General features: G+C 35.9%; 2 protein-coding genes across 4 annotated transcripts; one reads left to right on the forward strand and one right to left on the reverse strand.

Annotated features, from left to right (window-relative positions):
- The first annotated feature begins 1,127 nt into the window (after positions 1 to 1,127).
- LOC115955595 (probable mediator of RNA polymerase II transcription subunit 37c) lies at positions 1,128 to 4,253 on the forward strand. The gene is made up of 2 exons (XM_031073782.1): positions 1,128 to 1,478; positions 2,310 to 4,253. The coding sequence occupies exons 1-2, from the start codon at positions 1,265 to 1,267 to the stop codon at positions 4,043 to 4,045; spliced, it is 1,950 nt and encodes a 649-aa protein (XP_030929642.1). The 5' UTR covers positions 1,128 to 1,264; the 3' UTR covers positions 4,046 to 4,253.
- Positions 4,254 to 5,308: 1,055 nt separating this feature from the next.
- LOC115955596 lies at positions 5,309 to 8,362 on the reverse strand. Of its 3 annotated transcripts, XM_031073784.1 has the most exons (3): positions 7,969 to 8,359; positions 7,388 to 7,442; positions 5,309 to 7,281 (listed from the first exon to the last, which is right to left on the reverse strand). In XM_031073784.1, exon 3 carries the CDS (start codon positions 7,183 to 7,185, stop codon positions 5,665 to 5,667), a length of 1,521 nt encoding a protein of 506 aa, XP_030929644.1. In that variant the 5' UTR covers positions 7,186 to 7,281; positions 7,388 to 7,442; positions 7,969 to 8,359; the 3' UTR covers positions 5,309 to 5,664. The 3 variants fall into 3 exon arrangements, with proteins under 3 accessions (XP_030929644.1, XP_030929645.1, XP_030929643.1); XM_031073785.1 differs by lacking the exon at positions 7,388 to 7,442 and having other exon boundaries at positions 7,969 to 8,362; XM_031073783.1 differs by lacking the exon at positions 7,388 to 7,442 and having other exon boundaries at positions 5,309 to 7,341.
- Positions 8,363 to 12,319: the final 3,957 nt, after the last annotated feature.

A 12,319-nucleotide genomic window follows, 5' to 3' on the forward strand; every position in this document is an offset into this window, starting at 1 on the left:
TTCTTTTAATAGTTTAATACTAATTATAGATTTATCATTGCACATCCTTAGTACGATAATTACTCCATAAGTATAAGTGCATGTGAGGGGTAAGAGTCGAGGTTCAAGTCTTTAAGAGAGAGTAAAATTTCTATCTTGTATAAAAAAAAATTTAGATTTAATAATTAAATTATTTATTTGGAGAACCCATAATGTTGAAAAGTGAATGTAACATTGTAACAGTAAGAGAAAGGAATTTTTTATAATCTAATATTTCAAATTTAGTTTCATAAGATTAAATACTGCTCCTTATTAGATGTTTTAGGAAAGAGATAGCAAAATATGATGAGAAAAAAAAGTTATTATTAATTTTTGGGTAAAATACTATTTTAGTTTTTAAACTTTACTAAAAGTTTATTTTTTGCTCCTAAATTTTATATATATATATATATATATATATATATATATATTTTATCCTTAAACTTTGTGAATAGTTTTTTTTTTTTTTTTTAAGAAAATAGTTTAGAGACAAATATCTAAATTTTAAAAAGATTTTTTTTATTCTTAAAATTGGTAAATAGGTTTTTTTTATTAGTTTAGAAAAAAAATATAAGAATGAAAAAAGATTATAAAAAAAAATAGTTTAAGGATGAAAATCAAATTTTTTGTAAAGTTTTAAGAGAGAAAGTAAAACATTTTAAATGGTATAGAAATAAAAAATGAAAATTTCAATTTAAGAAATTTGGTATAACATTTAAGAAAACATTTTAAAGTTTATGAATGAAAAAAAAAAATTTGGTAAAATTTAGGGACTGGAATTAAAAAAAAAATTCTTGCTTTTTTTTTTTTTTCCTTCTTTGGATACTATGTTAGTCAATAATATTTGATTATTTCCCCCTTTAATTAATTAATTAATTTATTGTGTGAGTTGGAAATAATAGGAAACTCTCCGTCCCACGGAAGGATGCAGAAAGCTCTAGAACTAACCAGAACCAACCAGAAGTGGAAAAAAACGGGGTGGCTCCCACGTCATCACATATAAACAAATACAGACCGTCCATATAATCCAATCTAACGGCTGAGAATCATTCATCCGAACCTTCTGGAATCAAAATCCCATATAAAACGCCCTCCTTTGTCCACAACACAGTTCCATCCCATAAACTCTGCAAATTCTATCACAGCTCTCTGATTTTTCTCCGTTTCTTTCAGAAAGCGCTCTTTTTTTTTAAGCCGTAGAAATTTTTTTTCAGATTGTTGAATCTTGACCGTACAAAAAAAAAAAATGTCTGGTAAAGGAGAGGGACCCGCCATCGGAATCGATCTCGGCACGACCTACTCGTGCGTCGGAGTTTGGCAGCACGACCGTGTCGAGATCATAGCTAACGACCAAGGGAACCGAACGACGCCGTCTTATGTCGCTTTCACCGATACGGAGCGTTTGATCGGTGACGCTGCTAAGAACCAGGTCGCCATGAACCCCACCAACACCGTCTTCGGTATGTTTTATTTATTTTTTTTCAATTTTTTTGAATTTTTTTTTCATAAATCCTGGTGCATTAGCTCAGATCTGTACATGTTGGAGCTAGTTTTGATTTGGTTATAATTGCAAAATTATTTGCTTCGATTTTTGACGTCAATATATATAGGAGCATGAAATTTAACCATAAATTTAATTAAAAAAAAAAAAAAAAACTAGAGAAAAAATAAGTGATAAAGATGGTCGTTTAATGATTTATCTTTAATGTAATGAATGGTCTTCTGGGTTCTGACTTTGGAGTTATTTAACTACCAAAATATTAAATAAAATTCCTTTTGTTTGGATTTGGTATAACTGTCAACAAGTTGGAGTATGATATTATTTATTTATTAGTTTTTAAATATATGATTTTCTTTTTTTGAGCTGGATATATAACTATTTGTTGGGTAATATTTTATTAAAAAAGATTAAACGTTTTTAGATCTATGAGTTATTAGATCTGATAATTTATGAGAGTGCGTGATGAATTTGAATTTGTTGGGTAATATTTAGTATGTTTTGTTAGATAGTTGGGAATTACTTGATCTAATCGAAGTCTCCGACAGTAATATAATATTGTCTTAAAAATTTATTAATCACGGAACACAAAAAGACTCGGTTGAGTCTTAGAGATTGTCTTGGCCTAAAACCATAGGTTTCAAATGTGGGCTAAAAAAACGTGGTAATTAGTTTTGTACAATTGTTTAACATGTGCACACATATATACACGCGCATAATCTTTTTTTTTTTTTTTTTTTTTTTTTAAAGATCTGTTTTTGTTGGATGCTTACATTGTGTTCGAAAATTGCAGATGCTAAGCGTCTGATTGGTAGGAGATACAGCGATGCGTCGGTCCAGAATGACATGAAGCTTTGGCCTTTCAAGATCATTGCTGGGCCTGGTGATAAACCCATGATTGTGGTCAACTACAAAGCTGAGGAGAAGCAGTTTTCTGCTGAGGAAATCTCTTCCATGGTCCTCATTAAGATGCGCGAGATTGCCGAGGCCTACCTTGGTGCCACGATAAAGAATGCTGTTGTGACTGTACCGGCTTACTTCAACGACTCTCAGCGCCAGGCCACAAAGGATGCCGGAGTCATTGCCGGTCTCAATGTGATGCGTATCATCAATGAGCCCACTGCTGCAGCCATTGCTTATGGTCTTGACAAGAAGGCGACCAGCGTCGGCGAGAAGAATGTTTTGATTTTCGATCTTGGTGGTGGTACTTTTGATGTCTCTCTTCTTACCATTGAAGAGGGTATCTTTGAAGTGAAGTCAACAGCTGGTGACACTCACCTTGGAGGTGAGGATTTTGATAATAGAATGGTGAATCATTTTGTTCAGGAATTTAAGAGGAAGAACAAGAAGGACATTAGTGGAAGCCCCAGAGCTCTTAGGAGATTGAGGACTGCTTGTGAAAGGGCAAAGAGGACTCTTTCATCGACTGCTCAGACCACCATTGAGATTGATTCTTTGTATGAGGGTATTGATTTCTATTCGACAATTACTCGTGCTAGGTTTGAGGAACTCAACATGGATCTCTTTAGGAAGTGCATGGAACCAGTTGAGAAGTGTTTGAGGGATGCTAAGATGGACAAGAGCACCGTACATGATGTTGTCCTTGTTGGGGGTTCCACTAGAATTCCCAAGGTTCAGCAGCTATTGCAGGACTTCTTCAATGGGAAGGAACTTTGCAAGAGCATTAACCCCGACGAGGCTGTTGCCTATGGTGCCGCTGTTCAGGCCGCCATCTTGAGCGGTGAGGGCAACGAGAAAGTGCAGGATCTCCTGCTCTTGGATGTTACTCCTCTGTCCCTTGGTTTGGAAACTGCTGGAGGTGTTATGACTGTATTGATTCCAAGGAATACCACAATTCCCACCAAGAAGGAGCAGGTGTTCTCGACCTACTCAGACAACCAACCAGGTGTCTTAATCCAGGTCTACGAAGGTGAGAGAGCAAGAACCAAGGACAACAACTTGCTCGGAAAATTCGAGCTCTCTGGCATTCCTCCAGCACCCAGGGGTGTTCCTCAGATTACCGTCTGCTTTGATATCGATGCTAATGGTATCTTGAATGTCTCCGCTGAGGACAAGACCACAGGCCAGAAGAACAAGATCACAATCACAAATGACAAGGGAAGGTTGTCCAAGGAAGAAATTGAAAAGATGGTTCAGGAGGCTGAGAAGTACAAGTCAGAGGACGAGGAGCACAAGAAGAAGGTTGAAGCCAAGAATGCATTGGAGAACTATGCCTACAACATGAGGAACACCATCAAGGACGAGAAGATTGGTTCCAAGCTTTCACCTGAGGACAAGAAGAAGATTGAGGACGCCATTGATCAGGCAATCCAGTGGTTGGACGGTAACCAGCTTGCAGAGGCTGACGAGTTCGAGGACAAGATGAAGGAGCTCGAAAGCTTATGCAACCCTATCATTGCCAAGATGTACCAGGGTGCTGGCCCTGACATGGGTGGTGGCGGCATGGACGAGGATGCTCCTCCTGCTGGTGCCAGTGGTGCTGGTCCTAAGATCGAAGAAGTTGATTAAGTCAATGATTAATTAGGCCTCCACGCTTAAGTTTTTATTTATTTTGGGTTGTTTCATAAGCTTTTTCTATTGGGATATTTTGGCTGATGCCATCATCTTTTGATGGACTTGGTTTTTGGATACTTCCACACATCGGAAGTAGTTTTGAGTAAATTATATACTATTCGGTTCCTTATTAAAAGCAATATAGTTTTCGTTATTACAATAATGGTTCTGGTTACCTTTCTATTTTTTTTTTCTTTTTTATATATATTCTACTTTAGATGCATATTGGTACATTGGTTTATGAATTTTATATATTTGGCGAAAATTTTGAGTATCATCTGGCTAAGGTGGGAAGCAGCGATAGGTGCTTTCGTTCTCTTGCTCAAAAGAGCACAAGAATATTATTTTAGCAGGAAATTTCTGACAATTTTTCTTGTCGTTCTAGTAAATTTTGGATTAACGTATTGTTTTCTGGGAGTTAGCAAGGCGATTGGCATTCCATGTCGTGCACGTAAAGGCTCTTAAGTCCTCATCAGGTTCTACACTGATATATGGGCATTTTGTTTAGGCATTCAATTCATCGTGCATATAAACCTAATGTAATTTTGTCCAGGCCCTGAAAATCTTGCTTAACGTTAGTGTTAGAAAGGATTTGCTAAATTCAACATGAATCGGGCTATTTGTCTAGTTTCAACGGCTCCTAGCACCAACGCCTAAATCTATGACTTGATTGGGTGGTACAGACTTTAGACGTATAAAAGGAGTGCAAGACAATCAAAGCCCTCGAACGTAAATAATAGCATACGGCCTAAGTAATCTGTTTGAATATTCACCGATCTTTTTGGTCGCACCATTCATTCCTTCACAAACTCGCAAGAGTGTGAGACATAGATCAATACTATCATGGCAGTCAGTATCACCATCAAAGGCCTAAATCGCTGCAGTATTGATGAAGTCTCTTGAGGGCAAGCCATAGCTTACACTCGATTAATGCAGGAACTTTGCACATTGTATTAACACTGCTTATGGACCTCCATGTACGTTAAGCTTCAATCTTTTTAATATGATTACAGCTATGTGACTAGATATGAGAACAACTAAAAGAAAAAGAAAAAACACCATACAATTTCAACAGTTCCTCAGAGGTCATCATAACACATTCTACGACATCCATAATTATGCAACGCAAAAACTTTAGCTACTAACTATATTAATCAAATATCAGAACGTAGGAAGCAGGGGGAACACAAGGCCATTTAGCATTGGCACTAAAAATGATTTGTCAAAAACATAATCATAAAAGTAATAACCAGCCAATTATAAAGCAAGATTTCAAATTCAAAACATGTCAAGTGACCAACAAAACCAAATGCTTAGAACAAGCATAGGGGCATCTAACGCATGTCAAGTAAATAAGGAGACATGTCAGTAAAGCCTAAGATGGTCAAACATTGAACATACAGTCACCTGTATAGAAGACCAACTAAAAAAAAAATCTGATAAAAATTATAGACAAGACTAAATGAGAGAAAAAGAGACATGAAAAAAATGCAGATCTAATTTAATAGAATTCCTTTATGGAATATGGTTAGAAAACAATGAAGCACCAAACACTGTAACCATCCTGGCATCCCTCACACTAATGCCTCTTTCAGGTCAACGTATGCTCGTCCACTCCATGGAGCAGGGCGAAGGCATACACGGACCTCATGTTCTTCTGGCCCTGCACGATGTTTGGGCACAATAATCTCAAGCATCGTTCCTGTCTCATCACGGTAAGCTTCCAGATTAGCATCTTCTGGAATGCGGGTTGGAAGGGGAATTTCCCTGATGAATTCCCCTGGAGGGCAGTGCTCTGGTGTTGGATCAGTTAGCTTAAATGTCCTATCATGTCTCTTAATAAATGGCATGCGGGCCTTACTTGCACAGGATATCTTTACGATCCCATGTGAGTGAGTGTTCTTCCAGGTAACTTTTACTCTCTGGAGATCTGCAAAAGGCATGCTAACAATGATCAAGAACCCTTCGTCATCCTCGTATATAGTTTTTGCAGCAGTAACAGGCCCATATACATTCTTCATTACCCCACTAAACTCATTTAACCAAGTTGGCTCGACTGGGTGGAATTTCATTTCCAAAACTCTGTCAAAGTGTGCATTATTAGGTAAATAACAATCATCATCATTCCCATGGGAAAACAAATCCTTCTTCCGTTTGTTGCATACTGGTGAAAGATCGATGACATCACTATTGCCATGGTCTGGTGACTGAGTGGACAAATTCAAATTGGTACCATTAAGCAATTTTCTTTGTTGGGCATTTATATTGTTCTTTATGGGAGGGGGTCGCTCAAGCTCAAATTCTGTGTTCTGTAGGTTTCTCCATGAACCAAAATCACTTGCTTCAAGTGGGATAGAGAAGTTTATATCTCGTCCTGTAAGCTCCATCCATCTCTTCCTCTCTTCTTCATCAAGACCCTTGAGGTTGGGGGACCGAACAATTTCAATCCCATGAACACACTGAGGATTAGAGAGACCCCTATAGTGCTTCCTCTGCATACGGTGTGATCTAACAAAACCCCTGTCCACACTAAATGGAAATGGACGCTCCCCTTGGCGAGAATGACCATTCATGTAACTCCTTAGCTGCATCTTACCCAGCGCATTTTCAGGCCTTTCCTTGAAAACCCACATGTACATGTTCTCCATGTCATGCTGAACCAAAAATGCATCTAGCTGTAGGTCTGATTTATCGTACCCAGACACACCATTATTATCCCGAATAATCTTACTCTTTGATTTCTCATTCAAAACAGGCTTGAAGTAAAAACTAAAGAAAAACCAGGCACCCCAAATGCTGTCAAGACGCTTGGTGCATTTCCGTGCCACTTTCGGGACATTAATTGTTGTCTCAACCTCATAAACCTGAGGCCCCAGGCATACATCCAGTACATCACACGGATCATTCCAAGCTGGGGGAGGTGGGCTAGGCTCAGACGACAGCGGAAGATTGATATCAGGTGCTTGTGAAAAGAGAACAGACCGATTCATCTCTCTCTCCAATTCATCATGCGACAAAGAACCCGTATCCATTGACAGAAGTGTTGAGAGTTGATGATTGTCCATCGTTAAGGTTGTGATGAGAGCTTCCCCCATCCTTTATTTCCACAAACTTTTCGCTTGGAGGCCTAATCTCCAAACCCACCCACAATCAAATCACCTCACAACCATCTTAACATATCGAACTGACACCTGCAAACACCATTGGCTCATCATTCAATCCACAGATCAACAGAAACACCTCCTAAATATCTTCATAAATCAAACCCACAAATCAGCTTTCCTCACAAAGACTAACCAATAATTCACAGTACAGTAACCAAACAACCTTAACCTTCTAGAACCACATTAACCTGAAAAAAAAACATCAACCAGAACATGCCGACACGTTCAAAACTATTGATTTGTAAGCAAAACACCAAAATTTCATGCTTGAATCTTTTTAAAGAACCCCAGAAAAACCTAACACTTGTTCAATTTTGTGTTATAGTTTATGTCTCAAGCTGTTTAATTTTCCAAAACCCAATAATCTCTGAGCTCAGATACATGTATAAAAGCTTTGATTTGAACCCCCCAAAAAAAATCCAAAAAAAAAAAAAAAAAGATCACATTTTATTTTACAAAAGTAAATTTTCCTTTCTCAAAATTTCTCAACAACCAAACAAAGCAAAAAAACATAAACAACCTGAAATAACAAGAACCCTGTATAATAAATCAAAAAAAAAAAAAAAAATCTAAACGCACATAACAGAAATGTTTTACAGATTCAAAGCGATCGAGTCAACTACGAAACTGTAACCCTAAAAAATGCTAAAAATAAATTTAAAATAAAATAAAATATCGAAAAATTAAAAAGAAAGAGAGATATTCGAAGATTACCTGTAAAGCGAGGCTTCGAATCCACAGGAACTGAGAATTTCGCAATCGATCCACATTTTTGGGGAGAGAGAGAGAGAGAGAAAGAGAAAGAGTGAGAATGTGTAACGGAGTCAGTTTAAATAGACGGAGTAAATTGGGGTTGAGGAAGACAGACAGACCCGCACGGCACCAGCTAAGACCGCCGTTTTAAACACTCACACCGTTAGCTAACGGTGACGGAGTTTCCCATTTAGAGAGAGAAAGAGAAAGAGAGAGAAACTGAGGAAAGGAGTCAAAAGAGGCGTCTGATATTTTAGACCCAAAATTATATGATAAAATGTGTTTGGAAGCTTTTGCAAATTTGCAAGTTGCAAAAAAAACTCAAAGTCTAGGCTTTTTTTTCTCTATACCAACTTGTCCAAATCATTTGGGTCATTTCTATTTTTGTTGTGTGAGGTAAATTTTAATTGGGACCAGAAAGACAAGGAGAAAAGGCAATAAGAGTGTACACTGTTTTTTTTTAAATGTTTGGAAGATTTTTTAGACTTGTGGGTTGTGGCTAAGAAAGGAAGACTTTTTATTTTTGGGGATGAATTTTTTTTTTTCATTCACTATTATATACTTGTGAGTCAATACATGTTGGCTAGATTAGAAAAAAAAATTAAAAAAGTTATATGAGGAGTCAATTATCATAATGTAAAAGTATATTCCCCCTCTATGATTGATAAGATTCAAATGGGGGAAAATATCTAGAGAGAAAAGGACGACCAGATGTAAAGGATTATATGGGGATGGACCCTTTTGCTTGTTGAAAGTGGTGTGGCAACACTTTTTAGTGCCTCTTTCTTTTTGGGGTTTGTATAAATAACCTTGTAGTTGTGTCAATTTTCTATTTGGTTTGTTGTTTTAGAGCTTTTGTTTCCACCACTGGTTTTCTAGTATTTGAGAAATTGTTCTCAAACTTTTTTTTTTTTTTTTTTTTAGTGTTTTCCCGTCTAAAAAAAATTATACAAAGTTTAGCTATAAAATTGGTTGTAGTCTTAAATTACAACCTTACTCAATATCTTTTTTATTAGAGGTATATTTTGACAAATTTACCATTGAATTATATTTTCTTTTTATATCCTCCATGTTTGCAAAATTTCTAGAAAACTAAAGATCAATAGGTATGTTATCAAAAAAATTGTTTAAATTGCAAGATTTTGTAGTTTAAAATTATGTATAAAATATAAATTTATAGATCATATAGTAAATAATATCTGATTGGCATAAAATTTAACATGTGTATTACGAGCATAAAAAACATGCAATTCATCGGTTAAATTTTCAAAATATGTAATAATATTTATTTTATTGAGCAAGGTTATTGTGGGGCTCGAAATCTGAGGTCCCAGCCCACTTTGTGTTAAGGGCCCAAAGCCCTGTCCGATAAAGCCCAACCGTCGAGGACGCGCAATGCAACTCCCTGAAGGCCCAAGAACGTGGCCGAGGACGATCTCACGCTCAACACCTCACAAAGCGCCTGAAGAAAAGAACAAACTCAGTACAAGAGCAGTACAAACGAGAAAGCTGCCAACACCATAATGTGGAGCCCAGCGCCTGATGAGCTCATATTCCATATCATGCTATCCAGATTTTCCCAACCACTCTGACGTATGGATTGATAGGACGAGTAAATACCCAAAACCAGGAAAAACTGACACGTAGATAAAGAACGGGAGGTAAATACTAGTATAAAAAGGAAAGAGAGCGAGGAGGAGGGGGGCCTAAAAAAAGGGAGGAAGAATGGTGAGAATGTAATGCTCCTCGGACTAATTCCGAGGAACCAAACCTTTTGAACCACGTCAATGTAAGGCTCAGCTATACAGTCCAAGCCTACCTTTGTATGAATTCTCATGAAACCAGGACCAGACCCCTGCCCAGCGCCCAAGGACATGCATTTCCAAACTTACTCTCTACAAATCGTATTGTTCGGACCCTTTACATACGAGCCCAACGTCATCCTGGGGTCGTTAAAAATCGTGTCCTTACAGTTATAACCTTAAGTTACAACCAATTTTAAACTAAACTTTCTCAAAAAAATTATAAACTTCTCTGACACTTGTTTTCTAGTTCAATTTTATTTACTCAAATCATTTTTTTTACTAAAAACAAAAAACTATTCACACAGTCAGGTCCTCACAATTGGCCAAACCTTCCACCACACTCAAACCATTAATTGCACAACAAAATTTACAAATTGCACAAATGACAATTAAAATTAGCAAAAATCAAAAGCTTATAACAATTACAAATTATCAACAACAAAAAAAAATCCCAAATTTGGTTGGCTGAGAGAGAGAGAGGCGGTTCTCGATCTCAATGGTTCTTGTGTTGGATCTCAAGATCAACATTGAGGGTTGCAGTCTCAAAATGGTCTCGTCATAGTTGGTAGAGAGATTGATGTAAAAAATCAAAGAGTGAGGGTTGGTATCAGAAATTATGACTAACATTTGGAGAAATATGCATATACTCAAAATTTGGGGGGCTAAAACTAAGAATATTAGAAGTGAGTCATTTCCGTGACCACTTATGTAATTTCAGTTCTTAAATATATCCCTTGTGAGAAGTGCCAAGATAGAAATTGACAAAGCCACTAACTAATCTTAGGAACACACGCAATTCTTTTTTATAATCTGAAGGAACATACGCAATTCAAAGATAAGGACCATGATAATTGTTGATAAGAACATTGAACTTTTTTTTTTTGACAAAAGTGATAGAAGAACATTGAACTTTGAAAAGGGCACCAAAGCAGAACGTGTAACAAATTTTGATTTTTCCTTGGACTTTTAACTTCTAAACTAAAAAGCATGATCTAACATGGTAACAATTTAAAAAATTATAATATGAAACGATCAGTATAAGTATATAACATCAATATGATATAGGTATAATATGAATATAATACCCTAAATAAAATGTTTATACTTCTCATACGACAATTAAATATAAAATTGAATTTCGGAGGGGTTTTCTTTGGATGGTTTGTCCATCGTATCAGTAAACTGCTATGTCATATCTGTAGAAAATTTGTTTTGTAGTACCTTAAAAAGTATGCATTAAAGTTGTATCGACAATAATATCCTGGATAGTACAAGTTGCTGATAGCCCATGCTGGTGATTCTTGGCGATCAAATAAATAAAATAAAATGGGTGACAAAAGGCATATGATTGCGGAGGATAAGTGTCGGTGTGGTTATACATTTCAATCTGTGTGACATCATTCCTCATTTGCCAAATGCCAACTTCTTCAATCTTCATAGTTCATACATTATGCATTCATAGTCATATCTATACACAGTTGGCTACGAAGATCTTATCTTCTCTTCTTCTTTTTTTTATTTTATTTTATTTTAATTTTTTTTTTTTAGTATATATACATCTACATCTAGCCCATTAGACTCAGCCCCAGTTTACTTTACTTGTAGAGTACATTACTTCCTACGCACACCTATTACTTGTGTAACACTTTCTTATGCCTAGACAGTCTAATGTACTGTTACATATTCACAAAAATATACATATTATTATCATTTAAAAAAAAATTCTCAATAATGTTGAAAAATAGCTCTTTTTAAAAAAAAAAAAAAATTTAGGGAATGATATTTCAAAATGGTGGGTGCGCCCTCCTATTCTATGACCTATCACATGTTGGACAGTGGAAAAAATTCAGTATTTTTTTAACAAGAATAAAATATTCTAGCCTCATCACACACTTTCCACATATGTGATGGGACTTTTTTTTTTTTTTTTTTTTTTTTTTTTTTTTTTAAATTACAAAAAATGTAACTTTCTCTTGTCCTTCAACAACTAATTAATCTCAAGAGAGAAACTCGTAGAAGTGGTAAGCCCTAACAAAACAAGGTTTAATAAATTATTCATGAGCAGCTTTGATGTATGTACTTCCATCCATACAAGTGAATAGTGATGTCACAATACGAAAAGAGTTTAATGATTTATTTTGAAAATAAATTGCAACCAAAAATTTTACAAGAACTTATGATTTTTCTAGCACTATCAACATTGTTTAACTTTATATATTTGTCACCAAAAATTTTACAACTCAATTGACACATTTTAGTGTCTCCAATGAAAATTGGATTCCAATTTCTCATCCCTATGTCAACCAAACTAGTGTCTCAGCTCAACTGTAACTATAATGTAATTTTTTTATAATCAACTAATCATATTAGATTTATTGGCTAAACCTCGAATCACATTTCATAAGTTTCACATAGGACAATTCTAATCTTGAAATTATTAAGAACAAAACAAGGTTAAATAAATTATAATAGGTAAGCTTCACACATAGCAACTTGATGTATGAATG

Source organism: Quercus lobata, chromosome 8 (genome assembly GCF_001633185.2).
Source record: "Quercus lobata isolate SW786 chromosome 8, ValleyOak3.0 Primary Assembly, whole genome shotgun sequence".
NCBI lineage: Eukaryota > Viridiplantae > Streptophyta > Magnoliopsida > Fagales > Fagaceae > Quercus > Quercus lobata.

What these genes read in the sequence shown, in the direction of transcription:
- LOC115955595 (XM_031073782.1), top strand. Translation starts at nt 1,265, where the DNA reads ATGTCTGGTAAAGGAGAGGGACCCGCCATCGGAATCGATCTCGGCACG. An exon ending in CCCCACCAACACCGTCTTCG is followed by an intron (nt 1,479 to 2,309) that starts GTATGTTTTATT and finishes CGAAAATTGCAG; the next exon opens with ATGCTAAGCGTCTGATTGGT.
- LOC115955596 (XM_031073785.1), bottom strand. Translation starts at nt 7,185, where the DNA reads ATGGGGGAAGCTCTCATCACAACCTTAACGATGGACAATCATCAACTC.